This window comes from Talpa europaea, assembly GCF_964194135.1.
Source record: "Talpa europaea genome assembly, chromosome: X".
In the NCBI taxonomy this organism is placed as follows: Eukaryota; Metazoa; Chordata; class Mammalia; order Eulipotyphla; family Talpidae; genus Talpa; species Talpa europaea.
The window spans coordinates 63,804,809-63,828,236 of record NC_140081.1 but is presented as its reverse complement, the minus strand read 5'-3'; the positions used below and the strand labels follow the sequence as shown (position 1 = coordinate 63,828,236).

The 23,428-nt window shown below is 36.5% G+C and overlaps 1 protein-coding gene across 1 annotated transcript; it reads right to left on the bottom strand.

The window, feature by feature from the left end:
- Positions 1–1,934: 1,934 nt before the first annotated feature.
- FAM199X (family with sequence similarity 199, X-linked) lies at positions 1,935–23,187 on the bottom strand (the record flags this gene model as incomplete). Its single annotated transcript, XM_084258584.1, has 6 exons — positions 1,935–2,353; positions 3,597–3,863; positions 4,982–5,143; positions 5,390–5,539; positions 15,101–15,320; positions 22,991–23,187. 6 exons carry the CDS (start codon positions 23,185–23,187, stop codon positions 2,183–2,185), a joined length of 1,167 nt encoding a protein of 388 aa, XP_084114710.1. The 3' UTR covers positions 1,935–2,182.
- Between the last annotated feature and the right edge of the window lie 241 nt (positions 23,188–23,428).

The window sequence follows — 23,428 nt, the reverse complement described above, 5'->3', positions numbered from 1 at the left end:
CTGCACAAAATTTCATGGCAAACTTTACTATAAAACCTCAAACCTTTATAAACTGTTTTAAATTAGCTTTCCTATGCTTTGGTAAACGTGTTTAATAGTGACTTAAGTAAATCTAAGGTAGTAAGACTGTGATTGATTGTTAGGAGTGAAGAGGGATTGGTCTTATCACATAAAGACCCTGTTTAGGATTTTTTTTTACTAGTCACTATCAGTCAAATTCATTCCAAGTATTTAACATAAGTGCTGCTCTATGGTTTCCAAAAGTGGCCTATTTTCCTTGAAGAATAGGTAAAGACCAGCAATCGTCCTCTGGGATTTTGCTTTTGCTAAGAGCAAGTAGAAAATTCAGTTGTATTTGCTCTTCTCTCCATTTACTCTTTCTGTACTCGGAAGGGAAGATACTTGGCGGTTGACCCTTTCTACCTTCCTCAGAGTATCCGGTGTCTATCCCACACTCTCTTTGGACTGCTGGTTTGGTGCACCGAAGAGCAGGTAAGAGGAAAAAGAGGAAAGTCAGAAGGATTACTCCAACTGAAAACCACATACACATATAGACTATAACCACTACGTCACTAAAATTTTAAAGTACGAATTTAGTAGTCTTCAAAATGGTACAACCATACCACAGATCTCAGTAAAACTGCAATATATCAAGTTTTATCCTCCATTTCAACTCTTTAACCATCAAGGAACTAAAATGAATCAAAATTTCAAAACCTGTGATTATAAGCGAAGGTTAAGTCTTTAGAGCAAAAATGTAACCCCAAAATTTAGGTTGCTAATCTTTTCTTAAAGAGTCACTTATGACAAAAAGTAGGAAAAAAAAGTAGAAAACCTATTAACCTTAACTCTAGAATTTAAAACAATATCAGCTACAAGTCGTCCAACAGAATCACGACCAACTCCCAAGTTATCCACAATAAAAACAAAATCCAGAAAGCAGCTTGATTGTCAGTAGTTATCAGTTTCCATCTTCTTTAACCCATGTGAATGTTTAAAGACATGTGGTAGAAGAAAAGGAATCACACTACTTCTAATGTTCATGGTAACACTCTCCATGAAAACATCTAAAGAAATCTCAAAATTTCACATTTAAAATTAGACCTCTATTAATAATCAAAAAGTTAAGGTGTTTTCTGTATCTCTCTGATCTGTGTATTTCTAGCACTTTACAGAGAAATGTAGCAGAACTGCTAAGAGTTTACTTTAGGTAATTTTGAACATTAATTTGTTCATAATCCAGAAGCTAATATACCAAAATATTTAAAAATGAGTTGTGTTGAAAAAAAAAAAAACCTACAAAAAGAATTTGAGAGATTTCCTGCCATTGAGACAGATTTACAACCAAAAATTTTAGATTGCAGTGGAAAAGTACAATCAGTTGTTTTACTGAATAGCTTTTGCCATTTGAATATTAATACAGCATCAAGTCTAATAGTCAGCTACTAGTAGCACTGTTTCCTCAGTAGTCATCACTTACATAAAAAGTTCCAAATTTATATAAACTTAGAAACAAAATCAAACCTAACAGTAAAGATATTAGGGCCTGTTTTTACACCTTTGAGTTAATAATGAATGAAATCAGAACTAAACCTAATGAAGGCACTATTGTAAACAGCAATCCACACCACAGCCCCACAACCTCAAAAACAGATTTCCACTGAGTACTAAGCTATGGCCCTTTAAAAAAGTAAACTAAGCAACTGAAACATTACAAAGGAAATAGGAATTATGATCTCCACACATGTATGTATCCTGACATAATAAACTACTTGTCAGCAGTACCTTGAAATCTTCTAAACTGTAAAAGTACTAGTTTTTGAAAAAGCCCACTTACCCACACTAAAGTTTAAATAGTCAAAACATTTACCTAAATCAGTGGTTCTTAGAACTAGAGTGTGCGGCAGAATAACCTGGTGCTTGTTACTACATAGTGCTGGGCCCCTGACCCAGGGTTTCTAATTCACTAGGTCTGGGGTGGGGCCTGATAGTACGCATTCCTAACAACTTCTCAGATGATGCTAAAGCTGCTGGCCCAGGGACCATCTGCTGAGAACCACTGGCCTAAATTATTAATGGTACATAAGCACAGCCCTAATTGAAAGTTTGGTCAAGATGCATGTAAACAAATAAGGATAGAATACTTTAATGCTTCAAGAGAGCACTGATAAATTCACCCTGATTACATCAAAACATCTACATCTGCTTCGTGGTCTTCTTCAGTCACTTTCAAGGACAGAACTTCTTCATTAAGGAAGAGCCCACTGAGCCTCTCCTTCCGGGCCTGCCTCTGCTCTTTCAGCTGCCTTTTGCGTAAGGCCTTCTGCTGTAGCTTCCGCTGTTTGGATCTCTTCTGTCAAAAGAAAAATTTCTAAATCAGCAAAATTCAGTTCTGGCATATTCATTCCAAAACTGTTTCATGGTCAAATTCTTTATTTCCAGAATTTTTACAGGTGTCAAAAGTCCTCTGCAGTATGATACTGGTTTCAGTAACTCACCCACTGGCTTGAAAATATGACTGCAAGATTCTCTATTTATGGTATCTGACAAGTGACTCTTCTAATAAGGAAGGGACAAAACTTGATCATTTTGACTAGTTATGGATAACCATTTCAGACTTTTTAAAAAAGTAGATTAAAGAACACTGGTGAGTGCAGAATGAACAGAGTCAACAATTCTGAATACAAACGTGGAGAACATTGCTAAAATCGCTAATGCTTATGATTTTAAGGTGTCCTTTATCCAAAAGCAATAGCAACTTTACGTCTGGGAAAAAATCATGTATTGTTCATATTAAGCAAATAGCATCTTAAAAGCCCATTAGAAACTCAGTGGGTACTCTATGCCTTGTCACTAGTGACTGATGCCAAAAAGGAGTGACTACATATCCAGAGGAATCCCTTGGCAACCAACAACACTGGCCGTTTCTGATACTTAATTCACAACCAGGGACGGAATCATTATGTATCTTCCAGTCACCACTGGGTTCCCAAAGAGTCACAGAGATACCCTTATCAGCCATAAGTTAGCTCCATATTGTCACCACTGCAACAGTTGAATCCCCCTGGCTAAGTATCACACTTATACTTCCTACTTTGTGCCCAATTATGTTTTAAAGAAATTTTCAACTGTGAAAAGAGAAATCAGAGAAAGCATTATTACATTTCTTTAAAGAGCTTAGAAGTAACACTCAAGAGTAAGACAGTTAAAACATATAACACACACAAGACATACAGAAAACTCTTAGGAGCTAATAGACAGCAACATCAGCAACATAGTGAGATCCGCTCAGTAGTGAGTTGCAGTCAATACTGCAATCTTGAGACTCACTCGTTATTTCCATCAATTTATCTTACTTCAAACAGACACAAAAATCATATAAAATTGAATGTGATGTGGCTGTAGGTCAAAACAGTATTGCAAAGCCCTCATTCTAGAGGGCTGTGATCAACAGCAGAGCATACTGCTTGATCAATTAAAACACAAACCCACAGCATCTAGACTGCAGGGTAAGTTTAACTCTTCAAGAAATTTATATGAAGGAGTACAGATGTTAATATTGAAAGGTAAAGTTTTGTATTGATTAGACGTTTTACTTTTGAATCCCGAATCCGCTCTGCTGCACTTGCAGACAGGTTGCTGTCACTGTGTGCTCGACTCATGTTGGCACTGGAGTTTGAAGCAGAGTTTCCAACACTGGACCCACTGCTGCTTGCAGAACTGACCATGCTGGCACTGCTGCTGCTGGCGCTGGCACTGGCACCGCTCACTCCACTGGTGCTTGCACAACTAAAGTTGCTTCTCTTCCAGGCCTCTCTTGCAGGCCGTTGTCGAGGACTATGCTCCTTAATATAGTTTCTGACCTTGGGACACACAGATAAACACTGGTTAGTGCTGCTCCTTGATGTCCTGCCTTCAAAATACTAAAGAAAAATACTGCTCTTAATTGAAAAGTTTATCAGAAATACTATAGGTTTACACAGATTTATGGAATATAAGGACAAAAGAAATAATTAATGTATAAACAAGTACTGGAAAAATGGACAATGCTTAAAATTCTAAAATGTATATTATGGAGCAAAACTTTAAAAGCACAAAGAATGTAAGTAAATGGAAGGCTACTAGCCTCCACAGGATTATAAGAAAGTAACACTGAGAAATAGAAATTAACAGCAATTTAAAATTGAGGAAATTAGGCATTTCTTTTAAAGGTCTCCACTTAACATGATTTAAGTAAGCTCCTAATTATATATAAAATTAGGATGTTTCCTAAATCTTAGCTAGGGGCCCATGGTACCTGGATTCAAATGCAAGGCATCATATATCATAATAATGAAAAATGAACTGGAATGTAGAAAATAAGTGTGTCTGTTGACAGAAATGCTGAAATGAGAGAAGTTTTTCATAAATGACTTGCCCAGAATCCCAAAAAGTTGAACCTAAGTATTCATATTTAGCTATGTATCAGAGAAAAGAGAGCAGTAAAAATTATATTAAGAAAAATGCCTGCAATGTGTACTTCAGAACATAAGAAGGAAAATTCACTGTTTTACCCCAGCCAGGCTCATTTACTCCGTAAGACTGCTCCGATCTCTCAACTCAGATGTTCGATTAAGTTCAGCTCTTGATAAAGTATTTTGATTCTGTCAATCAGTCTTTTGTAAGGTGAGTTAGAATAAATCTATACCTTAAGCATAACTATGCCCTTTAAGTGGTAAAATTAAGTTTCAAAACCTATGCAATTAAAAAGTGGATTCCAGGTCCAATCCACACGATCTTGGAAATCAGAAAGGTAAGATGGTCATAAAACCTCTTAAAACCACATGTTATCAAATATTAACATCGTTTCTTTCCTAATACAGCATTTCACAGCAGTGGCTTTGACCTTAATTATCAACACATTTACATGTTTGTTCAAGCCTATGTTTCATAAAAAAATGGTATTTTCAATAGCCATACAGTCTGTATTTCCTTTACATACCTGCTTCAATTTTTCATCTGTGAGACAGTTAAGCTCAATAATAAACTCACTGTCTGTAGGGGAAATTTGAGCAGAAGGATCAATTATTTTAATAATATCAAGTTGCTCCCGAAGACCCATCTCAGTACTGACTTTACGACTCAGATATTCAATATATTCCACCTATGTGATGAAAAATTACAATATACAAGATCAATGCCAAATCCCCTCATCTTTCACCATATCATTAAAAATGTATTTAAAATATCAGAAACACTACTAGATTTGTTTCCTGCAAGACAGTTAAAGTTCAAATTCAGATTTACTAAGCAATCTGCATTTACCCAGTAACTATAAATATAAAATAAACTGAACTTCACATATTCTCTTAATATATATGCTTTTAGTTAACAATGTTGAGACCTCTACCTGTTCATCATTTGTCATCGCACTCCAAGGAAGCTCATCTAAATTCCGGTGCTTATTTTTCTTTTTAGGAAGCAGGCAAGGTGAACTTGGAATACTGGGTATGACATCAGAAAGCACATCACTCCCACTGGCAATGTCACTGCCTGGTAACTTTATAAAAGTAAGAGGAGGAGGTTGGGAAAGCAAAAATTTTAAAAATACACTTAACATATTTTATACCCTTTCATACTGTAAAAACGACTTTAATAAAAGACTAATGACAAATAGAGAATCAGAAGACATTAATTCTGATCCACTCCAATTTTAGACAAAGTAGCAACATCAATCAATATACTCTTTGTATACAGTCATTTATTCAATGAGAGATATTTTCCAAAAGCTTAAAATTATAATCAAGACTTGATAAAATGCAAACTTAAGAGTCAATCATCATTAAGGCTTTTAATTCATAATGCAAATGCATGCATAACGAGCAAGGAGCACTGGTCTCCATCTCAGGAGACCTGAGAGATCTGACATACCTGGCTTTTGCCAGACACTGTGCTAGACATACCGCCTACATAATGACAAGTAAATTGTGGTACCTACCTTCATGTTTGTGTCAACAACCTCGAGACAATTAAAATAATTTAAAATATGCTGTTAATAGCAAAAATATATACTGTAATATAAAAATATATACTGTAAAGATCAGAAGCATTATGAAAGAGAACTATGACAAGGAAAAGGGACATGGACACAAAGGAGAAATGCAAGTCTCATATACACAAAATTTAATCAGTTTAAAGTGATACAAACATCAAAAGTGCTATCATTTTATATTGCCTACTAAAAGCCAGTTAGGCTAGATTTAAATTCCTAACTACTTTATGGAGGTACAGCTGACATACAGAGAACTGTACATATTTAATGTATACAACTGGATGGGTTTGGACCCATGCATATGCTTGTGCAACTACAATCAAGGTAATAAACATAGCTATCACCTCTGGAAGTCAGAAGGGATTTCATTTTAAAGAAATGCGTCTAAGTTTTTCATAATTTTTTTTTCTTCTACAAGGAGTATATAACAACTTCCAAAGATGTTTTTATAAGGTACAAAACATCACGCTTTTTGTTGTGATATAAGACTTTGTAATTATGTCTGAACTGTGAATGATTATGAGGCTTTTGAAGTTACCAAAAGAAAAAAGTCACAATGTCTTTTAGTCACAAAGAAGATGGCAATCACATGTACTTGGCCTCCTATTGCACCCATAGTACTATATAACAGATAGAAGAGATTCAAAGGGGTATATAAGCCACAGTCCTTATACAAGAACTTAGGTAGATAATACAGTAAGTATATATACAGTAACACAAACACACAATTATAAAACATAGCACATGATGAATAGTAAGTTTAAGATGACAGGTCATCATCAAAGGATAAATATCTAGCTGTGAAGGGAAACTGCAAAATTAAAGTTTAAGAGCATTACTGGGGAAAGGCATTGGGGAGTCAATGGCACAGAAGAGATGAGTGAAGCCATAAAACTGGGGTGGATCAGTGTGCAAGGCAACTATGATGTTTAGAATGAAATTGTCTAAGTTGGCTACAACCCTTAAGAACCATATTTTCACTGTGACAGTCACTGATGAATCCAAGTACATAAGTAACTTCTAACAATTTATATGATTTCCTTTAAAATCTCAGTAACATTACGTGTTTGAACTGTTCACCCTTGGTCCTAATGTTATCAGTGTCATTAAAGGATGGCTGTTGAATGCACACATGAAAGCCATCTCTTTTTTGGTCTTTAATGTCAAAAAAAAGTTTTCCCTTTGAAAGACTTCTAATCACAGTATTACTACACTGAAGATCTTCTCTGGGGTCCCTAAAACAAAATAAGACACTCAGTATCAGGTGAAAGGCCTCCGCCCACACTTCAAACTACTTTGATAGAGAAAAGAACTCTCAAAATTTAAGAAAATTTAAGAAAAATTTTCTTGCAAATCTTCAGTAAATATTTGCTAGGTGACACATTTTATGTGAAAACACTGAAATTTGTACTTTTAATTCTGGTTACATATCTGTTAGAGGGACAGAGTTGTAAAAAAGGCAATTGGTCACTTTTTTCAGGGCAAAGTAAAGTGATTTCAAATAGAGTTCAAACCCTCTGCTCACTAGTCCTTTGATGCTGTGGTCGTTAGTTTGCTTCTTTCAGCCTCAGAGTCTTCAGTAACATGGTTCATACCATTCACTCCAAAGATTTGAATGTGATTAAAAGTTTAAATGTTGTTAAAGGTTTAAATGTGGTAACATGTCTGGCACATAGGTGACACTCAATAAATTGATCTATCTTTCTTTTCCCACTTTTTGCCATGGTTTTGGACCCTTGAAAAAGGTGGCATTAGCCCTCAGAACATACCTTATGTTGCTAATAAAGTGGCTGGGTTAAGTCTCACAAGGTAGTATCTCAGAATGACTGAAGGGGGTAAGGAAAAGACATTCAGGTAAGGTGAATACTTTAATAAAACCATACATAAAAAAAAAGACAGTGGGGTGAAGGACACCAGTATAATTAAAACAGAAAATCAGTGCTTGGGATTTGACAGCTCAACAGAAGGACAAGAAAGCTGATATATAAAATGTAAGGGTAGGCCAATAACATTTTCTTAGAAGAAGTAACTTGATGAAACCGAAGTTGAGGGAAGATAAGTTAAAAAAGGCATTAAGGGGCAAAACCGAGAGATGAAAGAGTGGAATTACTCAGGAAACTCTTATGACTGGCCTGAACTAAGATAACCAAAAATGGAAAGAAAAATTGAAGTTTTTAATTGAAAAATAATTTACAAGATTGTTTGATGATAGAGAGGACAAAAAAAAAGTCAGATAACCATAAGTTGAGAATAGAAGAAAACTGATGATATTTCACTATCATACACATAACCCATCCAGGGTGATATACTCAAAGGCCTCAATTTTTACAGCAAAAGACCTGTAATCAATGTTACAGATCTTCTAGTCCAAAACCCTTATTTTACAAATAATAAAAAATTATGTCTGGGGATAGTCACACAATTAGTGATAGTATCCAAAGTAGGACACAAATCCATTCTGCAATGCAGGAAGTTTGGAATGAGAAAACAATGCAATTTGGGATATGGAGAGCTTGCAGATATAACAAGAGAAGCAAATGTAAGTATCATTTTAAATAACAAGTCATTTTCAAGTACCCTTTAAGACATGTCAAAAAGCAGTCTATTTTTACCTTTGGAAACATAATTGGAAGTTGCATTACTGACCAAGAACTCGGCATCAGCTAATATGTTAACATTAAATAACAAGGTCATCCAAGTGGAAATGTCAAGTAGTCACTATTGGAGATATGAGATCAGAGCAGCAGATATACAGCAAAAATAATTGTATGAGTTCCTATATATTTATTAGAACAGCAATTTTCCATTTTATAACTGATAATATATTTCAGGATAAAAATGTTTAATAGTTCTCATTCCATATTTTTCATGGGCAACACTATTTGGTAGACTTATAATCAGTAACTGTGACATATAGGAAGAATTAAATCAAACTGCTGCTACATTTTCTGCAGTATGCAGCAAAATTTTATGAATCAGATCACTTCTGTAACAACTGATGTATAATTTCAGATTGCTCCTCCAGGTTTCAAGTATGACAGCTGAATTACTCACTCTTTAAATTTTCAATGCTTTCCTGCTCAACAATAAAATAATCTCAAGCACTATGGATAGTCAAATATATCTTTAATACTAAAAGGACTGCAAAGCAAAGAAAATTAGGAGCAAAACAAAATGCCTTCAGATGCTTAAGTGCTATTTCATTCTAAGGTTAAAATCCTACCTTATCAAGTTTAGTATTTCCCTTCCCAGAGAATCTGTGAACATTTCCGTTTACTTTAGAAGTAACTGAAACATCTTTTAAGAAGATTTAAACAAATGTACTTTTTAATCACAACAGAGGTAATATAAATTTTTAAACTACAGTAAACCATTTTGGGTTTGTATTAAGTCTAACACATAATTTGTAATTATCTTCTTAGATAATTTACTGCTCATCATTATGAGGTCTGCTAAAGACAAGAGAGCATTTTGAACCTTTTAGCATATTTAAATAGCAAATATCCATGGTAACAGAGTACCCACACTTCAATTTCGCAACTGGGAAAATACATTACTAAGGCAGGCCTGATTTTTGTTCACGAGCTGTAGTCGTTCATTTACATTAGTAGTGAGTGGTTAGGGATAGTTTTCTACTCTTAACTATTCATAAAATGATTGTAGAAGTCAGCAGTTAAAATTTTAAAATCCCTGTCACCTTGAAACATTATGGATATCAAGAATTCTAAATAAGTCACATGAAATAAGTAGGAAAAAATATTCCTCAGAATTATCAGAACTCCAATTGAATACACTTCATTAAGAATTCTTATAGTCTGATTTTAAATACAAAGTTTGTGTGCACTTGGAAAAAAAGAACAGCGCAGAATAAAAAGGTATTCCCACACAGGCACTTACTACTGTGTTACCTGAAATAGAAAAAAAATTGAAACAAATGTAAATATGGGAATAACAAATATGGTTTTCATAAGTTTGGGCACATCCAGTACCAGCAATATTATAGAGCCATTGAAGTCACTATGATGATCATGAAAAAGTCTGTACATTAAATGAGAAAATCTTATTACAGTATTTTATCCAGAAGGGAACACTCCTAACTTATTCTATAAAACCAAAGTCATACATGACGTGACAGAAAAACTACAGCCCAACATCCCCAATGAATACAAATACAAAAATCCTCAGCAATACTAGCAAACTCAATTCAGTGGCATATTCTTTTTTCTTTTTTTTTTAAGATTTATTTATTTATTTATACAAGAACTGGGTACAGTCAGAAGCACGGGAGGGCGAGAGAATTCACCAGAGCCAGAGCGGGGAACAGAACAGGCAGACTGATGAAATACACTGCTGAGGGGAGCAGTGGACATGGCAGGAGAGGTCTGTCACGCCATGTGGGGCCCTCACTGGTGGCAGGGGATCGAACTGGCACTGTAGAGGCTGCGGGCAGCTTCGCAGCCCAGCACTCAACTGCTGCATCAGTGGCATATTCTTTCAATATATACTATGAACAATTAGGACTTATACCATATTATAGAATGAAGGGAAGAAACTGCATCATCTCCTCAATAGATGCAAAGTATGACAAAATCTAATAACCTTTCAGATAAAAACACTGAACAAACTTGGAATAGGAAGAGAGATCCTCAATATGAAAAGGGCATTTAAGAAAAACCTGCAGCTGACATTAACTCTATGGGGAAAACGTTTTGCTCCCCAAGATTAGAAAAAAAGACAATGCCTGATTTTGCCACATCTGTTCAATAATATACTGGAGATTTAGTCAGGGCAATTAAGAAAGGAAAAAAAATAGCTATCCAGGTTGAAAAGGGAGAAGGGATGCTATATTCACAGATGACATGATCTTAAATGTAGAAAACCTGAAAGAGGGGCCTCCCTGGTGGCGCAAGGGGTTAAATCTCAGCACTATGAAGCTATAGGCAGCCACTGCAGCATGAGTTAGAACCCCGGGCAAGGAGCTAGCTAACATGGTGCAGCAGACCTCTCCTGTGTTGCCCGCTGCTCACCTCAGCAGTGTACTTCAGTCAGTCTTGCCTGTTCTGCTCCCCACTCTGTCTCTGGTCAATCCTCTCACCCCCTCCATCTCTGGCCTATACCCCAGTTCTTGAATGCATAAATAAAATAAATCTTAAAAAAAAAGAAAACCTGAAACAACCCATACAGAAAATTATATATATACTATATATATACACACAATTGTATGGGTATATATATATACATATAAACAATTGTGTGTATATATATACACATAATTATACACACACACACGAGTTGCAGGATACAAAATCAACATACCAAAATCAGTTGTATTTCTGTATACTCCCATGACCAATCTTACAATGAAAGTAGGAAAATAATTCCATTTGCAACAGCATCAAAAGAATAAAACATTTATAAATAAAGTGAATCAAGAAAGTACTAGACTTGGACACTGAAAACATAAAAATGTTGCCAAAAAATTAAGAAAGACGAATAAATACATTCCTCTATGTTTATGTGCTGGAATATTTACTGTTTTTAAGATGACAACACTAATAAACTCAATTTAGAGATACAGTACAATCCCTACCAAAATCCTAATTCCTCTTTTGGCAGTAATGAACAACCTGATCCTAAAGTTCATGTGGAATTGCAATAAGGACCCCAAATAGCCAAAATAATCTTAACAAAGAATAAAATGGAAAGACTTATGCTTCCTGATTTCAAACATTACTACAAACCTGGAGTAATCAGAACAGTGTGCTACTGGCATAAGGACAGACATACACATCAGTGGAATAGAACTGAGTCCAGAACTGGGGCATCCCTGGTGGCGCAAGGGGTTAAGCACCGCACTATGAAGCAATCCACAGCTTCTGCAATATGAGTTCGATCCCCAACCGGCCAGGGAGCAACCCATATGGTGCAGCAGACCTCTCCTGTCTCGCTCGCTGCTCCCCTCAGCAGTGTATTTCAGTCAGTCCGCCTGTTCTGTTCCCCATTCTGTCTCTGGTGAATCCTCTTCACCCCCTGCATCTCTGGCCTGTACCCCAGCTCTTTTATGCATAAATAAATAAATCTTTAAAAAAAAAAGAATTGAGTCTAGAACTAGATCTACATGACTATGACCATTTTCAACAATGGTGCAAAGGACACTAGATGAACAAAAATAGTTTTCAACAGTGCTAGGTTAACTAGATATTTAACATGTGAAAGAATGAATCTGGATCCTATCTCGTACCATATATGGAAAGTAATTCAAATGGACCAAACATAAATGTAAGACCTAAAACTCTGAGAATGAAACAGGTGAAAATCTGCAGGATTTAGATTAAGCAACTAATTTTAAAAATGACATCATAGTGGGGTGGGGGCGGGGAAAGGAGGGCTTGGGGTCAAAATAAGGGGGTTGTAATTGTATGGGAAATACAAAAATAAAATTTAAATTAAAAAAAGTTAAAAAAATGACATCATAAGCAGATTATTCAAAGAAAAAATAAACATTAAATTAAAAACTTCTGTGTATCAAAGGGCACTATCAAATAAACAGATGCTATCAAGTGAAAAGACAGCCCACAGAATGGGAAAAATTTCTGCAAAACATGTATCTGATAAGGCTCTGGTAGTCATAATATATAAAGAAATCTTACAATCAACTATAAAAGACAAAGGATACAATTTAAAAATGAGCAAAAGATTTACATATACATTTTCCCAAAGATGATATAAATGACCAACAAACACATGAAAAGATGCTCAATATCATTAGTCTTTATGGAAATGCAAATCAAAGCCACAGTGAATTACCACTTTATATACAACAAGATGGCTATAATCAAAAAGACAAAACAATCCCAAATGTTGACAAGGATGTAGAAAAAATGAAACTCAAATATATTGCTGGTGGTCTTGTAAAATGGCAAACAGCCCCTTTGAAAAACATTTTGGCAGTTCCTCAGAAAGTTAAATATAAAGTTATCACATGACCCAGCAATTCCACTTCTAAGTGTACACCTAAGAGATTTAAAAATACACACCTATATGAAAACTTGTACCTAAAATTTGTTCATAGCTGTATTATTCATAACAGTCCCAAAATGGAAACAATCTAAATGTTTAGATTGTTATATGGATAAATGAAGCTGATAAATGAAGTGTAGTGTTTCCATACAGTGGAATATTCAGCCATACAAAGGAATTGCAATGGATTGAATGTTTGCATCCTTCCCATCCCAAGTCCATTATCTTGAAGTCTTAATTCCCACTGTGATATTTGGAGGTGGGGCCTCTACTAGAGGTGACTAGGAGAGGGTGGTGCCCTCACGATGGGACTCTCGACCTTGTAAATGGATTAAGAGACCATAGAGCTCTGTGCCCCCTTCATGTGAAGACACAGCAAAAGGCAGCAGTGTGCAAACTAGGAAGGGGGTTCTCACCAGAAACTGACCATGCTGACATTCTACTGTGTGAAATGAATGTTTTCTGTTTAAGCCACCCAGTCTATGGTATTTGTTATAGCAACTAGTGCTGACAAAAAACGAAATACTGTTACTTGCAACAACACAGACGAATCTTGAAAACACTATGCCTTGTGAAAGAAGCCAGAGAAGGGGCGACTATTACAGGAGTCCATTTATATGAAATGTCCAGATAGGCAAATCCACAGAGAAAGTAGATTAGTGGTTGCGAGGTGATGAAGGCAGGGGGTAATGGGAACTATCTGCTAATAGGTAAAAATATCTTTTGGGGCGATGGAAATATCCCCCAATTACACAGTGGTAATTAATGGCTGCACAACATTGTGAATATATTAAAAATCACTTAAAGTGAATACTCTAAGATTATTAAAATGGTGAATTTTATCTTTAAGAGTTAAAAAAAACTGTATGTAAATTTATAACTGTATTTATAACTGTATATGAAACATGGAGTTGAAATAATACAAAATGTAAAAACAGGGGTTGGGAATTAAGTTTGTTCCTCTTTGAAAACTCAAATTTCAGGGTAGCATTGCCTATAAAAAGAAAAAAAATGAAACTAAATATTCATTATTAGGGAAATGAGTAAATAAATTATGATACAGCTATCAGAAAGAATGAGATATGACAGTTGAAAAAGCAAAAGGTCAAATGGTGGCTGAAGTATGGATCCCATTTATGCGTGTTTTTAACACTGCAAACATACTTGTATCAGCACATGTTCTTAACAGTGGTACCCACAGTGGAGTGCAACTTGGATACATTTTTGTCATTCTGTGGAATTTGAAAATGTCATAAAAATTATTTGAAAGAAAACAGTTGAGTCTTCTTTTCGAACACAACTTCAAGTAGTTAGATGGCTTTCAATCAGCAGGCATTCCAATATCTGTTGAATTCCTATATGCAAGGACAGCTTCTTAAATAAATGTTATTGTCTTTTTACAATCATAAAATGGTTGTTGCCATAACATAATCTATATTTCCTGAAAAACTGCACTCATCACAAACATTACCAAGCAATTTTCCTCAGAGGCATTTTACAGTTTACGTGCCACAAGAGGAAAAAATCACTGTCTGGTAAAAAACATCACTACATACAGAGAGAAAACAAATGGGAAATTATTTTGTATTTCTGATAACAGGTCTAAAAATTATGTATTTACTGTAATAGTGTTTGGTGGCCCTAGTTCAATAACATGACTGTGATGTAAGGATACTGTGTGTATAAGGCCACAAAGGTTATTCAGTATAATGTGGGAAGAGTAAATCTGCTTGGATTCATACATAAAAAGGTACTGATGATATATAATAATAGGAACATTGTACAAGGACTAAATTACATGAAAATCTACAAAATGCTATCTGTAGTATCAGAAGTTTAAAAGGTACATCAGCAAAAATATTCTATCTAATTGCAAATTGTCAAAACAATTCTTATTCCACATAATTCTTAATATTGCCAGGGGATCGCCATGGTTGGATAAATACTAGAGATAAATACTCTGAGGTAGAGATGAAAATATCAATACGGAATGTAATGTTTTCCATACTTAAATGTACTAAAGATGGCAATATAAGGAAAAAAACCTACCTGCCATTCAAACTCGCTATCTGACCAATCCCAGTATGTGCTAATAGAAGAAGAGACATCACTGCAGACACTCCCTTCAGGGAATAAATCAAAAGAAGTGAAGTCTTGATCATCTAATAGGGAATAGCAATCATCTTGATCTCCAACAGAAACTGATGAAAACAGTTCCTCACTGCATTCTGAGCTGGCCACACTTGTTCCACAAGAAGTTAAGTTCCACCTTAAAAATATAATACAAAAGAAGTCACAGCAGGTACTACAGAATCCACACAATTTAAAAATATTAATGGGATGTACTTAAGACTTTTATAAGGAATGTTAGTGTATTTTTAGGTATGAAAATGATAACTATTTTAAAAGTGCCCTTATCTTTTAAGGATATATAGTAAAATATTAATGAATGAAATGTCTCTGGAATTTGTCCCAAAATAATAAGGACAGGGTTGCGAATGACTAGGGGGCATAAAAAACACATGTTGACATATGTGAGTAATTACTGAAGCTGGGTATATGAGATTCATTCTGCTATTCTCTCTGCATTAAGACCTGTCTGAAATTTTTTATAATCAAGTTTTTTAAAGAAAAAAATGCATTTAAATTAGGAGTAAAGTAAAATCTTACCCATAAAAACATAGAGCACAGAGGTTATGAGTAAGCTCTGGAGTCAGATAAATTCAAATGCTTGCCTGCTGTTTAGTCTTAAGCAAAACAAGCCTGTGCCTTCATCTTCAAAATGAGGTTATCATGAAGACCACATGAGAATGCATATAGAACACTTAGTAGACAGGAAAAGTACTCAATACATGCCAACTATTTTTATTATTACTAGTATTATTAAAATATTATTACTAGTATTTTCTCTGCGGGGCAGAGAAGAGCAACAAAGTACATAAGTACAAGTTAAAATGTTTTAAAGTTTTTCCGTATCAATGCTATATATTATTCATAAGAAAGTAGTGATAGAAATTAAATGGCCAATAGGTTCATTACTCAGCAATAAATAATCCAACATATTTTGGTACTTTTTTTCTACATGCGAATTTATTTTTTACAGAATCAGTACTCTGTGTACATATGTTTTAATACCCTGCTTTTTATCCACTTAACATTATCCACTGAATATTTTCCCAAGTATATTACTTGAAGATATTTTTAATGTCTATATAGTAAATACCCCATTGAAAGTTCAAAATATGACAGTTTTATCATATTTTATTTAGCCTATTCTCTCAACAGTAGATACTTAGGCTGTTTCCAAATACTGACTCAAACCTTTTTGTTTATAATTACTCCTCCAAATAAAAGATTATTTGAAAGGAAATTGAGTCAAAGCCTGAGAACACTTCTAAGGCTGACAGTACAGTCAAATGCCTTTCTGAAAGGCTGCTTCAATTTACACTCATTTACACTCTCCTTAATAGCACTGGAACATCCATTAAAATTTACGTTAGGAGAAAAGCATTTTTATATCAATTTTTATTTCTGTGATTGCTGACTAGATAAAAATTAAAAATATTTATTAGCTATTTCACTAGGGCATTTTTCTGTGTTAATATTTTCCTTCTTGATTTTATAAGAGCTCTTCATGCATTAAGGATATTAGCATCTTGTCTGCAGTGTTTGTTGCAGAGCTATATACTTTTTTCCTGTGGCCTTGAAACCTACAAGTATGTTTTCTTTTGTAAATGTCCACCAATTTTATAATATTAAGACTCTTCATTGCTTCAGAAGTAGCCTAGGCAATTAATCCTTAAAATAATTAATTAGTATTTCTGATACTAATAAGGTACTGCAATAATAACTTCCTGAAGAAAGAGCCTATTATTTATCTATTATTAGTTTCTTATCCTTCATTAAATCCAGTTTTTTCCTGAATTATGTATTTCATTTTTTAACTTCCCCCCTTTACCTATTAGGTTGTTTCTCATCCCTTCATAAAATGCAGTATTTTCTTGTATTACGTATTCCATTTTTTCTTTCCTTTATCTATTATTAGGTTGTTTCTCATCAGTTAATCCAATTTTTTCTTGAATTATATATTTCATTTTTTAATTCCCCCCACGATATTGTATGGCTAATCCTAATTCCTAAATTTCTGACTTAAAAGATTTGGAAAGACTAAAAAATTTAAGGCACCTTTTCCTTTAAGCTAAAGATAGAATATTTTAAAGCATCAAAACACACACACACACACACTCACTCCAAACTATTACAGTTCAGTAAATATAAAAGCAGATGCAAATAAGCTTTTATAAATAGGCAAAAATCTAAAATTCATCTAAAATCCTAGAATACTCTGTAATAATCCTTAGTTTCATCATATACTTCCTATGTAGGCAAATATCCTCATTAAAAAAAATCAATAAACCTGGTAGAATTAACCAAATTTGCCAGATCATGCAACATCAGCATAAAAGCTGTGACTGGCACTCAAAAGTTCTATTCTGGACACAGAAATCCATATCTAGACTGTGTCCTGGTAAACAATTTTTCCCTGTCTTCAAATTACATGTGAATTATAGCGACCTCTATACATTCACTCATAGACATTCAGTTAGTATCTTCTGTGCCAAGTCCCGTGTTATATGGTAGGAAAAGCTGCTAAGATAGTTGTTTTCAGTGAGAATTTTTCAGCTTTCAAAAATTCTGTAGAAATGTGTCTCCCCCCACAAGTAATAACCTTTCTTCAAATAAAACAAAAACAAAAACAAAAAACAACTGCCATACTTAATAATCCCATGATTAGATCACTGACAAGGAAGTCAGGAATTTGCTTGACTTTGTGCTCTTGCCTTAAAGTAAAAAAAGTATGTTTCTCCATGTTCAAGATCTATGATTATATAACAGAGTTCTGGGTGTTCTCAGAGGCCTTTTGCTATGTTTTTAAATTAACAGTGGCAAGTAAACTGGGCTCATACTTGAAGTGAGTCATTCACAAAATAGAAAAACAGTACATTTTACTAATAAAGATGCTAAAAATTCTACTTCTAATTTGAAGATATTATTTTCATTATGTTAAGGCAATGTTAATAAAAACAAAATAGGAAACACCCACTGCTAGTTGGAGCGTTAATTTGGCATAATTTTCTGAAAAGCAATTTGGTTGTGTGTGTGTATAAAGAGCTTTAACAAGGTTCATGCCTTTGAACTCAGTAACTGCACTTCTAGGAATATAACCCTTTCCCCAAATAGAAATTTGGAAAAAAGATATATGTGCAAATAACATTATTTGTAATAGTAAAACTAACAAAGGGAAAATGCCACAAAACATGGGGAATAATTAAACGATATATCTGAGTACTGGTGTTTTCATAATCATTTAAAATACTATTTTCAGACTATTTCTTGAAAAGGAAAATGCTCACAATACAAGAGCAAATAACCTGGTCACAAATTATATATACAGTCTGACCCTGATTTAAAAAAATTATATATGTAAATAGAACATTACAATACCATTACAATGTTGACAGCTGTTATCTTTAGGGAAAGGGATCAAAAGTGGTCTTCAAAGTTATGTAGGTACTCACAATATTCTAAATTGAGCTTTTATAAAAAGGTGTGATTCTTCCATACTGTTCTGTTGGTTTTTAATATGTAATGAAAGCCATTGTGTGCGTGCTTAGCAGTGAGCTATTTATATTTACAAAGCCCTTACATCTTATTTCACTAAAAGAAAGCTACTACCTAACACTAAGATCCTGGCTATAACTAAGAAATTACTCACAAAAGAGACTTTATCCATCTTTTAAAAAAAATGTTGAAAAGAATGCCAATGAAATGGGATTTAACGCAATAACAAGGCTTGCTGCCCAAATTTTAATTAAGAAAGTAATGCCAAGAACACTTATCTGCAAGGCTCTTCATCAAGAACACACAAGATGATGGCATTCAATTCTATCTTGTCAAAATTAAGAAAAGCATGTGTGTGCACCATATACGCACTCTTCTGCAGCCCCTCCTCTCCGTGGACCTAATCATTTACCTCTCAGGATATGAATCCAGTCAGTGAGCGCTGGGGAATAAAGTCCCACTATCAAGCTGATGAAAGTCATCTTAAACCCAAGCCGTGCATTCATCCTTGGGAGACAGTCCCTTATCATCACCTGTAGTCATCAGTGAGTCCCTGCCAGAATCCCCATACAAGTCCCCTCATCTATTATGCCCACGGTCCCAAGTAAAGGCAAAACCTCCCTACCCTACTCACTGAAATTCTCAACTGTCCTTCTAGTGACCTCATTGTCTTGGGATCATTACCCATCCATCTGAGCTGCTCTGCAGTCTTGGAGGTAAAAACACTCCACGCCATTTCTAAGGTTAATTCTTCCATTTGGACACAGAAGTTCATCCCATCCATCTACTGCCATCCCACCCTTCCTTGTACTTTCAATTTTCCCTTTCTTGTGGGCTGCTTCTAATGAACTAAGATCTCAATTCTTGGAAAAGAAAAACTAAACAAGGCAAAAAACAAGTAAAGAAGTCTTTACTACTTTCTCCAATCACTACCATATTTCCTGTCCTTCTTTTCCCTGCTAAATTTGTTGAAAAGTTTCTTGTACTCTCTCAAATTTGTACTGCACAGTTCCACTTTTAAATGCTACCATAATTTCGGTTCTGAGTACTCCCAAATTTAAAGTTCTAGCCTACACGTTTTGCCAAAGCCTGACCCTCATTCTCAATTTGCCTTAGCAAGTGCCCACAGCAAATTCTTCTTGCCTGTATTAGCTATCACGGAACCTGGTTCTCCCACTTGCAACTCACAGCTCTTCTGTACCTGGAAGACAGGAAAAGTGGGAGTGGTAAAAAAAAAAAAAGGCACAGTGGTCTTGGTGGTTTTTTTTTTTTTTTTTTTTTTGGTTAATGGTGATTGAAATTGGGATTCTACAATCACATAACTAAGGAACTGCTTTGTACAACAGATCATTTTGTATCCTGCGATTGTTCAATGCCAAAGTAATGATGAACTTCTGAATGATGAAGAGAATAACACATTGAGTAGTAGTTCATATTAACCTGCATCATTTCACAATTTAATTATAGGACCTACCAACATCATTATTATCTATTCAATTTGACATTCATTTTTGATGATGGTAGAGGTTGCAGTGGGCAAGTGCTAAAAGAAAACCCACAATTACAACAGCAAGATTCTGTCCCCTAACCAAAGAAAAATGGTTTAAACACTATACACTTACCATATTGCCATCAAAATCTAAAGCAAGTTTTTTGGTTTACTGAAATTTATTCTTCCAAAATTTCAGACAAACCCAATTCAGTCATAAAATCCTCAAAGATACTTCTAGGAAAGTGTTAATTCTCAGGAAACTGACTGTGTTCATGTATTTAATTTTCCACTGAATCTAGACCACTGACATACCACCTCAAGTCACCGGCAACTCAGGTAAGCACTACCAACATTCAACCTTAGGGATTATAAGTGCATGACTTTCTTAGTTAATGAAAATTGCAAATGTAGCCCAGAGTCCAATAAATGAGCAGGCACAAAATTGCCATCATCATCAGACGCTTATCAATGGCATCACAGGTTTCTCCGGCTATCTGAAAGTGGATCACTCCCATTTGGTTTGATTTGGTAGGTTATTTTTGGGGTCTGGGAATGATGTTACCATTAATTTACATGGAATAATTTTTAAGCTTTCCCAGACCCCAAATATAACCTACCAAGTGACACCAAATAGGAATGCTCTACTTACAGAAAGCAGGGGAAACCTTCATTGAAACGATCTTCATAGCTTTCTTATCAGATGACGAGGAAAGAGCAAAATAAAGGAAAATCACGTACCCACTGACAACCATTCTACTTTCAGATAAATTTGTTTTATAAGGCAGCAGTACTCAAGAATTCAAGTCTGATTTTTGGGTTATTGCGTGAATCAGAGAATGACGTTATATGGAGGGGGAAAAAAGAGTGACACAGAGAACTCCCAAAACTAAACTTTGCCAACATACTTAATCCAGCTGTTCTACTTCTCCCTGAAAAGAAATGGCTGGAAGCTCATGGTCCTCCCAAATGCCATCTTGAGGAGGGGTAAGAAGGCAGAACATTCCAGAAGGTTTAGAAACCAAGGTAGCCCAGGGCAGATACATCATCTGTTGTTAAGTATTGCTAATGTGGCTTCCCCTAATCTGTGCTGAAAGGATACGGAGAAAATACATTACAACCCCTGCTGCCATTCCAAGCCTTTTGAAAAGCTGGGTAGGACAAGGAGGTTTTGGTAAGCAGTATCTAGGAAAAAGAAAAACCAGGACCAAACAGGAACCTCCCCCTCTATTTTCACTGCTGTTTTAGGGAAAACAACCTTGACCTTATCACAGTCTAAGAAAAGGGTTAGAAAAACACAGGGAAAAAAAAATGTAGTGGAAGTGAAAAAATAGAGCAAAGCATAAGAAAGGTATTCTGTTTAACTTGCTCCAATGATGCAAAACTTAAATATCAAAAATGTGCAGAAAGTATTACATAGCATCGATATGCTACATTCACCCTATAGTCACATCACGGGTTAAACAGGCTTCTATGAGTTAGTGTCTAGGAAACTGTAAGGACCATTTATAACCTAGGAGCCATGAGTTCTGTTTCAAGTTTCATCACGCTCCAAAGCAGTGGTTTTGACTGCCAAACCAGGTTTTATGACCTTGAACTCAGTCTTTTCACTCTGAGCCTCAGTTTCCTTTTTGCAATGACATTTGATATAGTCCTAACAAATGTACTTACCACTTCCTTTTCACTTTTTCAAAGGTGTTACACTGATGTTCTATATCATTAGTTAACTTTCAACACCTTTTAGGTAAGAGTCAGGTTTTATACATTTTATACATTCCTTGTACGTGGTAGCAGCTCAGTAAATTTGCACTTATTTAAGAGGTCGGGGGAGGGGGACAGAGGTGGACAGACTTATTCGTGCTCATATTGTAAACCTGCATCAGATAGCAGAACCAGGTTCCCGAATTCATCTCTAGTATTTTCCATAGCTGAACCGTCCCTTGTTCGCCAGCCTCGCAGGCCTCTGCATATAGATCTGAAGTATCCACCTACATTAAAGGTTGGGGCTATGTGTCTAACATCCTCAAATCTCCCAAATTTGGTGTAACACTTACGTGTTTGCACGAGACAATTCTCCAATACATTGTACCTTGCAATAAAACCAGGTAGTGAGTGCATCCTCTGAATAAATTTGTACAAGAAAGTCCATCCTAACCCTAGCTCCATCCCTCTAGCTTAGTCAAGGCCTTCCAGATTTAATCTTAGACATTTTGGCAGGGTCTGAAGTGCAAGGGCAAGGGGTATAAGAGAGAAGGAAAAAAAAAAAACGAATCATGTGCTTTGCTAAAGCTTCACTAAAAAATGAGGGGTGGGAGTGGTGAGGAGATAGGGCTTGAGATAGGTTAAAAATTCAAAACAAGAAGATAGTAGCTTTCCAAATGCCACCTTTCAATATCTCCGTGGCTTGGTTTGGAGTCATCCGAAAATCCACTCCAGAGCGTGCCGGAAATGGAAGGGGTTAAACTTTTGAGGGTGGATGGAAACGGGGGGGGGGGGGGGGCGTAGATCTACGACTCAAGGGTGGGGGTTAGGGGATTCGCGGAGCACAGACGGGGGCGTGAGGAAGGGACAGTCGCTGGGGTCAGAAGATGAATGGAAGGGTGGAGTGGAGAAGGGAGAGTAAAATGCCGGCCGTGAAGAAAATCAGAGGGCAGGGGTGAAAACAGGGAGGGGGAGAGGGAAGGCGCGCCGGTCAGAGAAAGGCGGGGGAGGGGGTGAATGGAAGGCCGGACCCCGGGGAGTGGACCCGACTCGGGGTTGATCCGGGGTTCTCGGACTCGAAGCAGGGGTGTGGGCGACCGGTTCCCGCCCTCGGCCGCGCTTCGTACCTGTTGGTGTGGAAGCGGTGGAGCGGGTCGGTGCGATGGCAGGACGACAGCTGGCAGCCGAAGTCGCTGATGTCCAGGCAGCCCGGCTCCTCGCTCAGGCAGGTGCCCACCCCGCGAGGGGGGCCCAGCAGCGGGAAGGGCTCCTCGGGGGTTAGAAACTTTTCGTACGAAGTGGTGGCCGACGTCTCATCGGACATGGCTGCAGAGGGCCTGGCGAGGGCCCCCTCTCCGACCCGGGGCTGCTCCCGCGTCCGCCCCTGCCCCCAGTCTAACCTGTCCGCGGGGGCCGCCGCAGCTCCCCGGCCGGCTGAGCGCCGGTGCCCGCCGCGGCTCCAGGAGTGCCGGGCGGCGCACGAGGCTGCTCCAGGCCACCACGGCCCGCCGGCCACCCCGTCCGCGCCTCCGTGGCCGCCGCCGCCGCCGCTGCCTCCGTCGCCG